This window comes from Papaver somniferum, chromosome 5 (genome assembly GCF_003573695.1).
Source record: "Papaver somniferum cultivar HN1 chromosome 5, ASM357369v1, whole genome shotgun sequence".
NCBI lineage: Eukaryota > Viridiplantae > Streptophyta > Magnoliopsida > Ranunculales > Papaveraceae > Papaver > Papaver somniferum.
Window position 1 is genome coordinate 131,199,106 of NC_039362.1, and position 18,107 is coordinate 131,217,212.

At 37.3% G+C, this 18,107-nt stretch overlaps 1 protein-coding gene across 1 annotated transcript; it reads right to left on the reverse strand.

Annotated features, from left to right (window-relative positions):
- Positions 1–5,423: 5,423 nt before the first annotated feature.
- On the reverse strand, positions 5,424–10,335 carry LOC113282722 (probable methyltransferase PMT19). Its single transcript, XM_026531781.1, has 6 exons — positions 9,429–10,335; positions 8,337–8,547; positions 7,815–8,115; positions 6,642–7,031; positions 6,068–6,145; positions 5,424–5,904 (listed from the first exon to the last, which is right to left on the reverse strand). The coding sequence occupies exons 1-6, from the start codon at positions 10,071–10,073 to the stop codon at positions 5,664–5,666; spliced, it is 1,866 nt and encodes a 621-aa protein (XP_026387566.1). The 5' UTR covers positions 10,074–10,335; the 3' UTR covers positions 5,424–5,663.
- Positions 10,336–18,107: the final 7,772 nt, after the last annotated feature.

Here is an 18,107-nt window from a genome sequence, read left to right on the forward strand (position 1 = left end):
AACTATTGATGGATTGAAGTACTTTATTAGTGTTCTAAGTTTATCTTGAGACCTTGCACTCCTAAGGCCTCTGATATTCCAGTAAAGGACTTTCATGGTTTAGGTTGGAGGCCTCTTGTACCTCCTTTGCTTGTATTTTTCCTAAAAATTATATTTGGTAGGAACTTGAACATTGGATGAAGTACTAGCAATACTGACCTTTGTTACTTCAGTTTCATTGTCTGAAGGAGTTGTTGGCTTTGTTGTTGGAGGCTTTTGCACAACTCTAGACCATGAAGTTACAGGGATGCTAGAAGCTGAAACTGAACCATCCTTCCCATTAATATACTTCACAACACTGTTTTCAATTGAGTTATCTTCTGAAATTTGAAGTATTCTATCTGGATTAATAACTGCTTCCTCTTTATTTTCTGAATCAATAATATTTTGCTGATTATTCCTTTAGAGATAAGTATTTCACAACACTGAACATTTCTTTAGAGATAGGTATTTCACTTACAGCTTGATATCTTGTATGTTGATGTATTTGAGTTACTGGAGTTTCACATATATCAAAAGGCTCTTGGATTAAAATCCTTTGAGTAACAGAACCATGAACTGGAGATGGTTCTTGAATAAGGGATTCCCTATTAGAAGATTGATTAGGAACTTTTTGCTGAACATTCAGTGGAACTGAATTCTTAACAACTTCTTGCTCAACTACTTGCTCTGCACCAACTGAATTACTCTGATTATTCTTGAACCTACATTCCATTTACAGATGACCAACAATTTTACAGTTGTGACAAAATTAGGGGGTTTAACTAGAAGAATTGATTGCATAAATCCCCAAACTTGGTTTTGATCCAGAGTTTATTGGGAACTTTCTTTGCCAATTCAATATTGATAAGAAATCTAGCATAATTACCATTATCAAAATTCAGAGTAGCTTCATCTACTTTAACAGGCTCTCCCAAAGCTCTTCCAATTGTGAGAAGAGTCTTTTCATCCCAATATTCTAGACTAAGTCCTAGAAGATGAACCCAAAAGTTTTCTTTCTTTCGACGAATAATAGGTACCCACAATATTTGCAGATGAAGTTCTGTGATTCTCTGGTCAAAAATCAGGAATCCAATTTCTTATCCATAAAGTTTGATTACCAACATCCCATCTCCCTGCTTTGATTGTATTTTGATCATATTCATTATCTATCTTAATAGTAAAGAAACCTTTTCCCATAGGAATCATCTTGAATTGACCCTTTAATTTCCATTGAGCTTTCAAATTTGAAACCGCTTCAGAAAATTTCAGATGAAGTAGGTCAAGACGACCTATAAGAGAGAACCTCCAAGCACTACAACGTTTTTCAGAATCTGAAATAAGATCGAACGAAGGACTTTCTTCATAGGAATTGTTTAGATCTACTTCTGATGAATCCATTTCTGGGTTCATATTTTTTCCATAAAATTGAATAAAAGAAACTGAATTAACTAAAAATAGTAAACAGGGTATGAATTTAAACTCCAATCATATGATTTCAGTGAAATTACACCTGAAAATCACCTGAAATAATGTTGTTTCTACTGATTTCGATGAAGAGAGATGAAAAAAATCTTACTAAATTCGTCGCCAATTTGTAGAGCGTGACTCAGCGCCGATTTACCTCCAAAATATTTTGCGCTGAGCGTGGAACCAACACGCGACCTTCAGATCGAAGAATGTCTATATTGTTAACCATTAACCAGGTTTCTTTACGCAGTATTTGCTGATTATGGGGCTCTGCCCTCGTCACCAGGAGTCCATATTTTTTTTCCGTACGACGGTTTATCATACTTACACTGTAAAAATCAAATGGAAGACAACTGCTGATGTTATTAGAAAGCCTTGTAGTCTTGTAGATTGGACTTCTCCACTTTGGAGAAGAGGACTCATGACTCATCCCCTCGCTGAGATATATATGTTCAGTTTTTTATATTGTTACACCAAACTTACACTTACCATAAAAAATAACATTTTTAATAGTTCGGTAAAAATGCGATTTTCCAAAACATTCTAACCACTGTTGCCATCAAGTCCAACTGCATATATGCGATGGAAGATCCTACAAAGCATGCTCCTATTCTTATAAACTTTTTCTGAGAGAAATAACTTGGGACAAAAGGAAGCTTCCCAACAGCCATTGGGTTTCCACTCAGGTATCTTTTTACCTCTAAACCAAAAATGTATATGGCTCTAATCTCTAGCTATAGCTTTACTGGCTCACTATTTAATTTATTTTTTTTGATCGGCTGCTTTACTGGCTCACTATACCCTAAAAGTTTTGATATGTATCAAAAATGCAATATGTCCATTTTAGATTTAAGAAATTTGATTTCCAACCTTACGAAATCCTCTCATTTATTTTTGCTTACTTTTTATCTTTTTAAAATTCCCAATCTTAGTTTATTTTTTCGAACGAAATTTCCTTCCCAAACTATGTCACTCCACGTTTTTCTCCAGATTTTCCCTTAAAATCTTGACTCGATCTTTATCCCCGACTAACCGGCTCGCCTATATTCCAAAACCCTAATATTTCAGGCCTATATATGTTTCTCAAACTCTTAAACAACAAAGCAGAAAAATCATAAAACCGAAAATGTTTGGGTTAGGTTAAACATTAAGAGTTTTTTTTTCATTGATTGTTTTTTGTTCTTCTTGCCAACATCGGAATGATTTACACGAATGGATCTTTGGAATGATTTACACATACGATGGTTCAGTACGATATAAGAGCTTCTCCAATGGTGAATGTGGATATTTCATATGTGGCATCACTTCTTAGGAGTATAAAATCCTAAATATTATGAAAAATAAAGTTTTATATCCAACCCATGAAGTTTTATGTTATTCGTTTACTTATTTGTAGGCATACAATTGGTTAAAATCCTATCCATTTCTATTTTTCAATGATTTTTATTAACACAAGTGTGATTAGGATGGGAAGACATCCTCTAAGTGAATGTCTAAAACTAGAGGTTCACCTAGAGGATGTCTTACTTTTTTTTTTGCCTCATCATCTTTTGTTAAAGTCTGCGGGAATCCAACTCAAAATCAATTGGAAATGAGTGGAGCAGCCCTTCTATATTATATTTAAGTTAATTAAGCGGATTATAGCGATGTGGGACTATTTGTCCTTTCACACGCCCCCTCACGTGTAAGGCCAGTCACTGGGCCTCACACGTGGACCTACGTACGAGTTACCAGTCCATCGGTAACAAGTTTACACAGGTGAATGACTAAATCAGGGGGTAACACCTCAGCCAGTATCGATACTGGCCTACACCCCGGGTGTACAAGTGACAATATCGGTTAAACACTTCGTCTAGTAAGTCGGCCTACACCCGGCGTACGCGGGTCTGGATCTGGGGCTTAGCTCTGATACCATGTTAAAGTCTGCGGGCATCCAACTCAAAATCAATTGGCAATGAGTGGAGCGGCCCTTCCATATTATATTTTAAGTTCATTATGCGGAAACTAGTGATGTGGGACTATTGTCAATGAACTTAAAATATAATATGCAAGGGCCGCTCCACTCATTGCCAATTGGTTTTGAGTTGGATGCCCACAGATCTTAACATGGTATCAGAGCTAAGCCCCTGATCCAGACATGCGTACGCCGGGTGTAGGCCGAGTTACTGTCTGAAGTGTTTAACCGATATTGTCACTTGTACACCCGGGGTGTAGGCCAGGGTCGATACTGGATGAGGTGTTACCCCCTGATTTAGTCACTCACCTGTGTAAACTTGTTACCGATGGACTGGTAACTCGTACGTAGGTCCACGTGTGAGGCCCAGTGATTGGCCTTACACGTGAGGGGGCGTGTGAAAGGACAAATAGTCCCACATCGTTATAATCCGCTTAATTAACTTAAATATAATATGGAAGTGTTGCTCCACTCATTGCCAATTGGTTTTGAGTTGGATGCCCACAAATTTTAACATAGTATCAGAGCTAGGCCGAAGACCCAGACCTGCGTACGCCCGGTGTAGGCCGAATTAGTGTCCACCGTGACCAAATGACTGGTTCACATGTGCACTCGTGACCAAATGACTGGTCACTCGTATGATCTGTACGTGGGGTGGACCGTGACCTAATGTCACCTGCACACCCATGACCCACACGTGCGTAGGTCCACGTGTTAGGCCGAATAACTGGCCTTACACATGAGGGAGGGTGTGAAAGGACAATAGTCCCACATCACTAGTTTCCGCGTAATGAACTTAAAATATAATATGAAAGGGCCGCTCCACTAATTGCCAATTGGTTTTAAGTTGGATGTCCGCAGACCTTAACATCTTCACATGTATGGGTTGGAGATGATTTTTTATAAATATGATTGTGGATTCTACGTGGATTAAGATTTTTTTCTTCACACACATTCCATTGGAGAGGCTCTAAGTATTGATCCCCAAATCTATACTTATGTTGTACATATAACCCATCGTACGTGTAAACCATTCCAAATATTAGTTCTTGTTCCAACTAACAAGTAGTTCAATTTCTTCGGGAGAAGGTGCTTATATCCAGCAGGCTAATTAATAGCCTTAAAGACTATTTTTTCATTAAGAAAATCCGCAGTATTGGTTGATTATGCGGCTCTGCTCTGGTCACCAATGTGTGGTGGGACAAAAGTGTCCCATCACTGCAACGGTGACAAGAGTGGATCCTCATAAACAACCGGAACTGTCTAGCCCAAGTTTACAGAGAGGAGAAGAAGAAGAATAACAAGATCATGCAGGACTTCATATACAGCTCCATGGTAGTATACACCAAAGAACAAAATATCTTTTAGAATGATTTACACGACTGTTTGTATTATCCGTATAGTGTAAATCATTCAAATAAATGGATGTGTAGCGTATTTGAATTTCTTGAGTTCATGTTTTCGGATGTGCTTTTTGTCTTTATAGCTAGTGTACTGTTTTGGATGGAACATAACACCTAAATTATCCTTATGCAAAGATCAAGCGAGGGCTTAGCAATGAGATTAAAATAGGAACTTTACACTGTGGCTTTTATGTTAGCCGCATTTTGTTTTGACTTCTGTTTTGTTTGATTCTGTATCTCCCTTTGACCATGGAGTCCTGGTTTGTAATTTTTGCCATATCTCCATTTAAGCAAAAAAAGAAGACAAAAAACCCAAAACCTTACCATCTTATGCAAGCCTCTTGGAAGTTAAAACCCAAAACCTTATCTCTATATAATTTCATCTTCAATGGATTAAGATGTGATCTTCATGTAAACATTCGGTATGACTTTTGCCAAACTTGGTGGTTACTGGTGAATCAAAACCACAAGGGGATGAGCAAAAGCATCATGTGAGAGGTGGTTCTGCCAAGATTTTTTTGGGCTTTTTGGCGGTCCGTTTAGAATTTTCGATTAGACATAACTAAGCAAACGCTGCAAACCACATAAAAGTGTTTGATTTGATATAATTTCATGAGTGTATTCTAAGCTACATTATCTTAAAGAATTTACAAAGTCAAAGATGAGTAAAACACCCTGTCAGCTATATGTCCATTCACTGAGAGATCATAATTCTAACATTCTGTAATACAACATTAGCTTACATGGTACTTAGATTAGGTTACGTGGTCTACGCAGCATTCTGGTAAGAGCCTGATTAGTGCATATGGAACTCACGACTAAGTGGTTGAAACTCCTTGAGCATAATCTGAATTGCTTAATGGTTCAGAGTTGTCAATATAGAGTACTTTTTCTGGATGGCTAGCTCCGTTCTCGCTATGATACATTATGCAATTCCATCTCATTCTTTCTGCAATGCCTTGCACTTTTACAATGATGTCGACGTGATCTCTTATAATCACAACCCCTTGGGGTCGAAGAATACGGTGCATCTCAAAGAGAATGTCGACAATGCCACATCTGCAAGAGAAAAAGAAGAAACAACAAAGTATTTTTATCATTGAAAGTTGCTACAGAAAAAATACTTTTAGGGGTGCAGTTTCAGAATGCAGAACCGGAATATGATATGTTCTATGTTTATGTGATTCTTTTAGGTAAGGTACAAAAGGAACAAAGAGCTTACTTTTCCATGTACATAGAGAATATCCCATTTGCATGTATCATATCATATGTCCTTGGGTATGTTGAGAAGGACTCACACCTACAGAAAAACAAACAAGTTATATGCAAATAACCTTCATTTCTTCAAACAAAAAGAAAAAAAGAACGTGATTAATGACCATAAAAGGGGAAGCAAAAACTTGCTAGAGGTTGTGATCAACCAGAGAAACAATTGAAAATAAGGGTGCCAATGGGTTGCCATGACCCATTAACCAAACCTAAACAGAACCCACTATCTAAAATGTTTCGACATAACTCTGTACCACACAACACCCCTTGGTATTACAACCATTTTATAGTTTTCTCTACTCAGTATTCATGTAACATGAGGTACATATTGGAAGAATTAGAACCAAATACCTGACAAGCAACTATTCAGGTTCTCATCCCACCTCATTGAAATTCAATGCAAACAAATTCATTTAACTGTTTCTTTAATGTGTATTATTTCTAGTCTGTGTACTTAAGGTCACGGTCTCTACTTCATTTATTAGAAATAAACAATGAAAAAGTATACCACTATTTGTAATGCTTACCAGTTCATGTAAGTTCCAATGAGGCCACGCTCATAGATGACGCCAAGAGTGTTAACTTTTACATCAGAAGGAACCACATTCATAACCCAAACAGGGTATTTGGAAAGCGCAGCCGCAAAACCACCTAAACCAGCATTCATGTCCATAATGTTTCTAAGTTTACCAGTCGAGAGAGAATTTATAACTTTAGCATACTGAGAAACCCTTCCTTTCCAAATGTTGTTGTCTTCATTAAAAATGCCAACTGTTATCGAGTTACCGACCCCACTTCTGATCCTAGGTGGTTCAGCGTTTAATCTTTCTGACCATTTCTCCAAAGCACCTCCGGATATAGTTTTGATATCTTTAACCTTTGGAAGAGGTGTGATGCATGGCTCCATTTTCTTGTACCTGTGAGAGCTTATATTAGAATACATGAATATGAAAGGAGAATGGTAAATACAGACGAGTTCTGAAAAAAGAGAACCTCAATTGCAGATCATGGGAAATAGTGAAATAAGAAAATGAACTTGGATGCAAGTGTATCATCAGTCAAGAAAACTGCCAACACACAATGGAAACAATTCCCTATAGATAACAGGGACTGAATTCCCTTAACTTGTCATTACTTTCTCAATATACCGTGCTATCACTTTATGTTCCAGGGAACAATTCTTATCATAAGTTAGAGATACTTTTTCTCCCCTTCATATAACAAGGATTGAACGATATATGCGCTAATAAACTAGTCAACAGCAGGAGCAGGTGTAATACATTCAAAGTTTATGACCTTTAGCATACATAGCTATCCCATGGGAGACCTGGTCAAAGTTTTGGCTAACAAAAGCAAAAGAGATACTTGAAAAGAGATTATTAAAGCTTTTCTAAGATAATCGGGCGAATTTTCCACGGTATTTGATCATCTGAACTTTGTAAAGATCGAACACAATAGACTTACTTAGAGAATCTCAGATATCCCAAATATCCAGGAAGAAAAGATTTCCAATCATGAGACTAACTAAAAACAATATAGGTAACTGAAAGGACTAAATACTCTATAAGCTAACAACAATGCTTACAGAGAGGTATCAAGACATCTTAGGATTCAGATTAATTTATAACAATTATTCTTCAGAACTTCATGGATGACGAAAACAAGTTTCGAGGTCTAAGAACATGATTAAGGAAACATACCAACCGGCATCAGGATCATTTGCATCATCACAAAAGCGAGGAGATTTCAAAAATCTTGCATTTTGGACACAATGGACATGATTAGTTGGCTTTCTCCATATTGCAATTGAACCCCTTTCTGCTACTTTCTTCCAGCACAGTCTCTTTGCGAGATCCTCCAAAGCGGCTTGCTCTTCTTCCAAGTCCTTTTCTCTTTTATCCCAATCTTTGTAGCTGGATTTCCCATTACTGGATGGCCCAGACAAGACCCAATACCCACCAGGACGTAACACTCGATCAATTTCCATTAGATATAATCCACCTACTCGTTTAAATCAGAGAGAGTCCATGTTAGAGAAATATAAAAAATTGATGAAAGTTGTTTCATTTAAAATTTTTCAGAAATTCAAATCGGTTAAGCATCAATGGTGTTTATTTTCTATAAAACTAATTAATAATCACTTTGATATGGTCTTTCGTGTATCATTTAGTTTTAGAATAAACAAGGTTACAGAACAAAAATGAGAATCCGGGCTTAATTACCGTAATCAGTCCATGGAACTAGGCACCGTGCACAATGAGCCATATCAAAGGACCTTGACGGGTATGGTAATCTATGAATGCTTAGTATTCCAAGCATTGCTGGCAGTCCCCTTTCCAGAGAAAACTGTACTTGAGCTTCATGTATGTCTCTTGGTGCAATAGACATTGTCAAAATATTATAATCTGATAGTTCTGCACCAAAGCTTGCGACCTGATGGGGAAAATAATGACCCACTGTTGAGAGTTGCCTATGAAGTCTAAAAGCTAGAGTAACCAGAATTGTGCATAACTATTTCAAATAAGGAGTTGTGCTGGTGAAAGGAAGGCAAATAAACGGTAGATCATATTATACTGAACTCATTTTCTAGTCAAATGATAATCCTCGAGAATTTAACAAAATTCATTCCAACAAAATTACTACTGCCTGCAACCTGCTATTAAGAATAACATAGTACCAGAGAAGATAGTGCAACAAAATAACTGGTGGTTTCCACAAAATGTATAATTGGAGATTCTAACAGACATGCTACGTAAAATAGACGGAACAAAGGAAAAAAGAGAATGTAAGTTTCATGCTTCTCAATCTCAATGACTTAGCAAGAACCGACAGAAACCCAAATGATACATTATGGGAAGACAAGAGAAAATAAAAAGGTCAGATAACAAAAGAAGGCATCTAAAGACCATACACATTAGCATACCCAATGCTTCCAAAATGAATCCCAAACAAGGAACAAAGGTGTCTTACCTACATATATGTTTGGAACAAGATGGTATAGCACATACCAAACTACTACTATTTTCTATCCCCAGGCAGTCACCACCTCAAACGAAGATTAACGAAACAAGTACCCACATGTTGATGCATAAATCGCCGAAGTTTAACCCGAATTAAGAAACACCCACAATCAAACATCAACAATAATGACTAATTAAAGTTAGAATTCATGTTTCATTAATTGCAGTACTAATTATAGCCAACAATGGTCCTCACTTCAAAACAAAAAAAACAATGGTCCTCACTTACAGAATTATAGTAGTAAACACTCAAGAAATTGAGTTAAGGTGGTTGTACAGAAATTTATGACTTACCCCACAACCAACATCAAGAACAGTCCTGACATACCCAGACTTCAATGGAATGAACTTCCCAATCTGATCAACATAATCTTTAACACCGAATTTAAAAGAAGTACCTCCACCAGGAAAAACCAAACGATTCCCTTCTAACCTAACCCAATTCTGTGATTGTTTACTAACAACCAATCTCTTAGAAGGCACATTCTGAAACCAAGCGAATTTCTTACTTTCCGGCCATTGAAACGGCGTCCTATACCCAACAGGAACAGGAACCAAACACTTAACCTTCTTCTCTTCATCATCTGGACAATGTCTTTCTCTATGGAACTTCTTCCTATCAAACAAACCCTCTCTTAATGGGTTATGACATGGAACATAATCTGTGAAATTCTCAGAACAAAATTCAAAGAAACTCGAATCAATAGTATCAAATGTTGTATTGATTCTGTGGTGAGGTTCAAAATCTAAATTCGGTGAAGATGTTGTTGTATGAATTAAGAGATTGAGTTGTGGACAAATTGGATCGTCAATATAAGAAGAATCATCAATTCGATTAGATTTCTTGTATGAACCTAAAATGTAAAAGAAATAACAAAGGAATGTCAATACCAGGAGTTTTACTAGGGTTTTTCTTAATGGGTTTCCTGGTTTTCCCATCGTGTTGACTTTAATGGCGATGATGATGATGAAGATGAAAGGTTCAGATCAAGGGTTGATGATAATCAATGGGTTCAGTAGATTTTGCTGCCATGATTGCTTGCTTGATTGGTGTTTTTGGCGGGTAAAACTGGAGATGGTGAGATTCTTACATGTGTTCTGCATAATCTACCCCGACTGTGTGACTTATAGTTGGACCGAATTCCGGATTCCGAGGACACGGTTACCGATTTTCTCTGTTTCCTTGAAACCTGGTTTGGAACTTGGGAGTTGTGTCGTGATAGGACTCACGCGCGCCAGGGGTTTTGATGAGAGACCAGGGGGTGCATGTAGGGTCTATGATCCCACATGATATTGGCAGGGTCTTTGTTTTTCGCTGAATCTGTGTCTGAATCTAATGACCTCTGACACAATTCGAGTCAAATATCACACCGTTTGTTTTTGATTTTGAGTTAGATCTGATTCGTGATCTGGGTTAGACCTAATCCCTGACTCAACCCATTTGTGTCAGAGAATAAAATGCCCTGATTTATAAAACCAATCTACTGACTCACATATTTTTGAGTCAGATGAATCAAGTTACTCAAAAAACAAACATATTGAGTTAAATCCGGATGAGTCATGTGATATCGTTCAGATCCAGATGAATCAGATTCAGACGACTCAGATGAGTCTGGATAAAACAAACAATGTGTAAATAGGTCTGGGATTAGGGTAAGTTTTATAACTTGTGGGTGCAAATGCGGCAGAACTTACAAAATTGTGAATGTCAAAAGTTTTTGTTTGACCTAGCCCCGGCTACATCTCTGGACAAGCCTTGCTTGAATGGGTGGGATGGAGGGAACTTGGGATACCAAAACCAGTCAGGAGACTCAGGACTCTAATTTAGTAATCGTTGGTTTTGGGATTTTTTTTTATTGGAACTGGATTCTGTTTATCTTTCAGTACTGGCTTATAAATACTCAGTTGTCTAACACTTTCAATATAGTTTTTCATCAAGAAGCCTCTAAAAGCATCACGTTGTATGATTTCAGAGATGGGTTTTTCATCACAAAACCTAACCTCTCCAAAAGGGCCGGTTACTGTTTTTTGGGACATCGAGAACTGTCAGGTTCCCAGTGATGTCTGTCCGGAAGATGTAGCTGGCAACAAAAGAATGGCATTGAGAGGTCACCCCAGTTTTCAAGATGCTGCTGTTGCATCGTTTTCCGCTTATGGTGATTTCAATGCATTCACAAAGCGTCTAAGAGAAGGTTGTCAGAGAACCGGTGTAAAATTTGTAGATGTCCCGAATGGAAGGAAAGATGCTGCCGACAAGGCTATACTAGTTGACATGTTTCTGTTTGCACTTGACAACCCTCCGCCATCTACAATCTTGTTAATCTCTGGAGATGTAGATTCGTCTCCTGCTTTGCACATACTTGGCCAACGCGGATATATTGTTATCCTTGTTATTCCTGCTGGTGTGGGTGTGTCATCTGCTTTAACTAAAGCTGAGAGGTGCGTTTGGGATTGGCTTAGTATGGCTCGTGGAGAGGGATTTGTGCCTCCTAAGACTCTAATGTCACTCGGCGCATCCCAAGTTGCTTGAAGTCTACAAAGTGACATCCAAAATGATGAAGAATCAGTCTATCTCCGTAGCGCCAATGACAGACATAAAAAGGTAGGAAGCTGTAATCAATCAGCTGTTCCTCCAAAAACAGAAGAGAGAGGTAAAGGATGCACCATCCCAGGATGCTCTTCGGATGAGTTCCCAGATGATGATAAGAGAGTCATGGTTGAACCAACAAGTAAATCAAATGACAGTCTGAAACAGTTTAAACAAGAAATATTGGAGCTTCTTGTGAGTTGTTCATGTAAAATTTACCTGGATAGTTTGGAAGAAATGCACAACAACGTTACAAGAAGGATTTATGTCATCAAAGCTCAGGCGTGAGTAATCTCGAGGAGCTGATTGATAAGCTATGGGACGATGTTAATTTTTATGAAGAACAAGAAAGCAAAAGAAAATTTCTTGTCCCCAACTTCGCGAGGTTGCGTTCTCAAACATTTTAAGGGTCATAATGTCTGACAATATCAGCTTTTCTGTTTTATGTTACTCCCTCCGTTCCTTTTTAATAGGCTGGTTTCTATAAATAAATGTTTCAAAAAAATAGGCTGGTTTTCTAATTGGGAAAGTCAAATATTACTTTAATTTTGTGGGACCACTTTTCTCTTAACTTCTTTTGATGACAAGTGTCATGTGAACCATTTCACTTTACTTATTTTATTGACAAGTGTCATGAGAACCACTTTCAATGATTAGTTCTCTTAATTTTCTTAAATTCCTCTAAAAACAAAACCGGCCTATTAAAAAAAAACGAAGGAAGCACAAAACTGAGCCTGTAATTATCTTCAGAGAAATTCATTTTAGTTGCATCTACAAAGTTGAGCCTAAATTTTACTCAGTTCAACCGAATTGACTTTTTATTACCAATCAGCTAGCTAATACCCATGATATCATATGAAGGAAATAAGTTGTGTTTTTTTTTTTTTTATACTTCCATTTTCTGCTTTATACAATTTCCTCATTTAAAACTCAGTAAATTCAGAAACTAAGAGCTGAATACAAAGAAGTCCATGAGAAGTGGACAAGAAAAATCTAACTGCTCACTTAAGAATATTTACATGGTTTGAGACAGCTTGTAGACCAGACTGTGACACTTCAAACACTCCAAGCTCGTCTGTTGACCTGAACCAACATATACTAAACAACATCCACAATATGCTCTCAGACATGAGGTCCTTCTCCAGTTTTGATTACACATGTCCAATCAGAAATGCGGGTATATAAGTGCTTTTTTCGCACCTCAACAGAGTAGAGAGGTGCATTCATTTACCTGCATGGTTACATCCTGCACTTCCAGACTCCCACTTCAAATACATCGTCTGATTAGAATTAACAATAGGAGCAGACACTCATATTAATGCCTTACGAATACAATTAGAAAACTGTTACAATTTTAGGAAATGGAGACATAGATGGCAATACACCTTAAGCAAAATATTACAACTTTTTGAGAATTCAAGTCCTAACAATATGTACGAGCAGAACTGTCATACAATAATCATAATAACTGCTATAAACACATAACAAACAATTGTCTTACCCATCATAAGTCGCAGCAGCTAAAAGTATGTATCTCAACCGTGCACAGGCTAACACACGGCAACATCAACTTCCCTAGTTTTAAACATTACTTCATGTTAAAAGCAAGGAACATCACAAGTGAGACGTGAAAGCGAAGAATGAGACATTCTCAGTTCCTAAGGCTACAAATAAGTTTGTAAATAATCACATTCCATATATTCTGCAATTGTGATTGCTGTAAGCCACCACTTGATTTGGTATCTCTATTGGCGACCTTTGTGTATTAGCTTTTCGTTTTATTTGGAAACCTATTTTGGGGCATACTCATTTTTTTTTGAGGCATACTCATCCATTATATTATCTAGGATGGGTTTATAAGGGGTGTCCAAAGGTAGTGTAATTACCTATATATCCCTAAATAATTTCAATTTGTCATAGTTCCCTTATCCTCAAAAACCTAAAATTAAAAATCAAAATAAACTTTAAACTTAAACATCTAGGACTCCAATTCAATAAAGAAATTAATCAAACAAAGGAAACAGGAATCGAAATGAGCGATGTTGGAACGCGAAATCCAAATCTCAATTGCTCTTAGATGTATTTTAGAATGTATGCGTAACAAACCCATCTTGTTTTTGATTGATTTTATTTTGTTTGATCGGTAGAATATGATTTCAAAGATGAAATTAGGGTTTTCAGAAGATCAGTTCGGCTGATCTTGCAGTATCAATTTTGAGCCGAACTTAGTGTATGATTTAGAGAAACACTATGTTCGGCTATTGGGACTTTACAATATTTTCAGTCGAACCTCAATTTTCCAGCCGAACCTCAATTTTTCAAGCCGAACCTAGTGGATGATTCAGTTTCTGAGTGAAGTTCGGCTGATAACTTTTGAGTCGAACCTCTGTTTTTTTGAAATTATACCTAGGTTCGGCTGACAAGTTATCAGCCGAACTTAGGTATAATTTCAAAAAAAAACAGAGGTTCGGCTCAAAAGTTATCAGCCGAACTGTTCATCTGGTCAGCAGATCTGAGTTTTAAAAATTCAATTTTTTGGCAGATTCAACTTATAAAAGGAAATTAAACCTCGATAGAAGTTTACCTCTGATTTGAATCACACATTTTGGTCACTTCTAATCACTAAAATCTCAAAAGTCAAAACCCAAGCTTTTTTCTTCACTTCTTCTTCTTCCTCTCAAAAATCCCAACTCTCTCACATAAATTTTATTTTCTACTAATTCACCACTAATAATTTAATGTTTAATCAATCCTTAAAATTCATAATTAATCAATTCTAATCATAATCATTTACACTAATTATATAAGGGTAGTTATGCCATTATCAAAAATGGTGGATGAGGAGTGATGTTGTTTTTTATTTAGTGACCCTATTTTGGCATTATCTAATATGCCTCAAAGAAATCTAATATGCCTCAAAATAGGTTTCTTTATTTATGTTACAAAATTGAGCTTAAGGGCCCAGCCAATTTTTTTCCTCTTACAAATCAGGTAGCTAACACAAAAGCTATTGTGATATGGCATCGAGATCCTCATGAATAATATGGTAATGGTAACTGTTAGGCTGCAAAACATGGGATCTTGGAGGAACAATATAAGAGGTTTTCTACTCCTTTTCTTTAATATTTCTGAATAGTTAACAGTGTAAAAATATACTATTATGGTTCTACAAATTTTCACAGCTTGATTACTTTCTCCAAAGAATTTACATGTGGATTTGTACTTCATATACATATTATTCCGAGTTTGAACAAGTGGTCGATATACAACTGAACAATTATAATCATCATGGTGATATGAATCATATAATTAAAGTTATATATAACAAATGCCTGAAATTGGGTCAGTCAGTTCCGGAAAATTTTGAGGACTACTACTTGCATAGTAGTCATCAAGTAACAAATAATGGCATATGTGAACACTAAAGATCACCGGATCTTATGGTCACAGTCAGTGTTCGCAATGCATAGATAGATATCAAGAAGAAACTATGAATGCAATACGATAATAGAGTGTAAGAATGTAGTGCATAATTATAAATGGTTACGTGGTTCGGTTATGCCTACTTCATGGGGGTGTTGAGTTTTCACCATGTATTGTTAAGTGTTACAAACTTAAGTCAAATGACTTTTGGTAAGAGGAAAAAACGGGAAAGTACAATGTCGCTTTGTTAGAGCATTACTCGGTCAAACTCACAAGTTTAGGCATGTCAAGCTTGTTGTCAATTTTAGTTGATCAAAACTATGTATTGATTTATAGTCTACTTAAGTCAGTCTCAGTCTAGGATTAGAGCATGGTAGTTGAGTATTAGTATTCACCAATCGACCATGAAGATTGAAGATGACTTTAACGGGAACTTCATAAACAAAGGTATGTGGAGATTGACTATCACATATACACGTTTTATGTACCATTCTATTTACTGACACAAGTCACATGACTATAGCATAATGATGAACTTTTGTAAAGAAGAATGCAAGCTAAGGAGTAAGTCAAGTTAGTTCTTAAAGTTCACAAAATGTTTTACCAGTTCACGAACTTGAACTTTTAAATATTAAGACTTAATATTTTTATCTCAATTAACTCCCATACACGAACCACAGGGAACTAGTCGATTTTGAGATAGTACTTGTATTTAATGCAAAGGTACACGAATTGTTTTGACAACTTCGAACTAGCTGATTTTGAATGTTTTGTGAATACCAATATTTCGCGGAGCACGTTTCAAGATCTTAGTGGTCGCATACAGGATAACTGTGTAGCCCTCTCTATACATAGAAACCTGAGTAGCAGAGGATACCTTCGTAGATCTGCTTTATCTCCTCCAAAGAAGAGATATCTCGACGACTAAGATATAAAAAGTAAAACCTAATCTAGAGAGAGGCAGCTGGCGAAGGGACAGAGGTAGATGACATATCTAATCAGCATTAAATGCACAAATCTCTTATCAACACGCATAACCAAAGCACGTGAAGAGAGATAATGTGGCGGAATCTGACTGGCAAAGGCTAGCGGGGAACGAAGGTACAATCTGTACTGAGGCTGGGAAGTTCCCGAAGGAACGTGGGTCAACTGAGGTGGCAGAGTCCGACTGGAGAAAGCACGCGGTGAACGAAGGTACCATTTGTATGGAAGGTATATCAGGGAACGATAGACTCAAAGACAGCAAAGATATACCTGGAGCAGAAGGGGCTATAAATACCAAGCTTCACCAACAAATTAAAGACATTCAATATCTAGGGGAAGAAGATACCTCTTTAATGTTTATAACTTAAGTATTTACTTCAACTTGAGTTCTCTCTATTACTTTGGGAAGCATTCAAGATCTTTGTAACCACCACAACTTAGCACAAACAAATCACTCATTACCCCGTGGATGTAGACAAAAGTCAAACCACGTAATCTCTTGTGTCTCATGATAACTTAGTAACATTTACATTATATTAGTGTTCTTCGTTATTATTGTGATCTTGAATACCTTTTATTACTTAGCATTATCAGTTCAACAGAGGTGTCAATACTACTTAGTATCCGATCCCCCCAGCTGTATACATTACATAGACTATGGGAAAATTAGTAGTCACAGTTTGGCGCTAGAAGGATTTTCTCACCAGCTTGATTTTTTATATTTCGTCATTTATTTTAACTTACGCATCTTCTTTAACGAAGAGATCTGAGTTCAACAGCGGTGAATATCACTTTTTAGTGATTTGTTCATCCATTTTTTTCACGGGTTCTTGAAGTTCATAGCCTCTAAAGACTCGCCATTTTACAGATCTACTAAAATCTCTGCAAAAACGCACTCACAAAACGTTAAAACTTTTGTTTTGTACTAAAAAAACCCTTTTCTGACAGAGTATCCCTCAGATCTGAGTACCTATGAGCACTGAGGAATCCTAGCGAGAATTTAAGGAAGAAAAAATCTTTTCAAGCATTTAATACCCCATCTTTCGAGAAAATCTGGCACCTTTTTCAATCGTTTTCAACATTTAAGGTTGTTTTTTTTCCAAGGGTGTCATAAGAAATTTTATACCTCTCTGTCCAGACATCATTTCAGTTCTTTTCTGAAAAAGATGCTTAGCCGTCTTCTGTGTCAGAGCATTAATTGATACTTTTGACGAAGGCACCCAAGTAGCAGATTTTTCTACTTCTTCTGTGTCAACAGGATAGCCAAAGACCTAAAGCATGTAGAAACCAAGTGATGTACCAACAAACTCGCGACCAGCAGTTACGAGAGGAAGATCTCAAAAGACATCCCAAGCGAATCAAATAACCGAAGCAGAGGACGGCTAAGTGAAATAGCAAGAAGAACGGTTACTAACAAACCTCATATTCCTGCTGAAGGGATGGGGCAAACATCGGGAGCACAACCACTTTACGACATGTCGTTACCGGAGCATCCTAATGTAACAAAGCCACATGCGACCAACGTACAGGTTACCCAGAATCTTAGCTCCTACAGGGCGGGGGTTGCAAAACCTAACTCCAATCCAGCTAGATCTCGATGCTCCGGTCATAGAAGAAGGAGTGGATGACGCTGAGGATCGGGCCGACATCACTCCTTAGGGTGGTGGAATCCACAATGAAGATCAAATGGAAGCACAAGTAGCATCTTTACGACTCCGTAACAAGGAGCATGAGGATGCAATGCACGTGATAGCCCAGGAGAACCAGAACCTAAAAGATATGTTGGATGTACAGATTGAAGGTTCCCAAACTCACCCTCCGTTAAAGAGGCGTGAGAACGGAGCTATCTCAGGAAAACGAAGGGTGGATCTTAACCCACCAAAGGCTAACCCACCAGGGGGAGCCAGGAGAACGCAGCATGATCCAAACGAAAAGGATCCAACTTACAAGCCCTCTCAGTCTTATTATGATAATACATT

Bases quoted from the DNA above. Each gene is read 5' to 3' on its own strand.
- LOC113282722 (XM_026531781.1), bottom strand. From the start codon at position 10,073: ATGGGAAAACCAGGAAACCCATTAAGAAAAACCCTAGTAAAACTCCTG. The intron at 8,548-9,428 runs GTAAGTCATAAA...TTTCCCCATCAG, and splicing joins TTCTTGATGTTGGTTGTGGG to GTCGCAAGCTTTGGTGCAGA. The intron at 7,032-7,814 runs GTATGTTTCCTT...AAGCTCTCACAG, and splicing joins AATGATCCTGATGCCGGTTG to GTACAAGAAAATGGAGCCAT.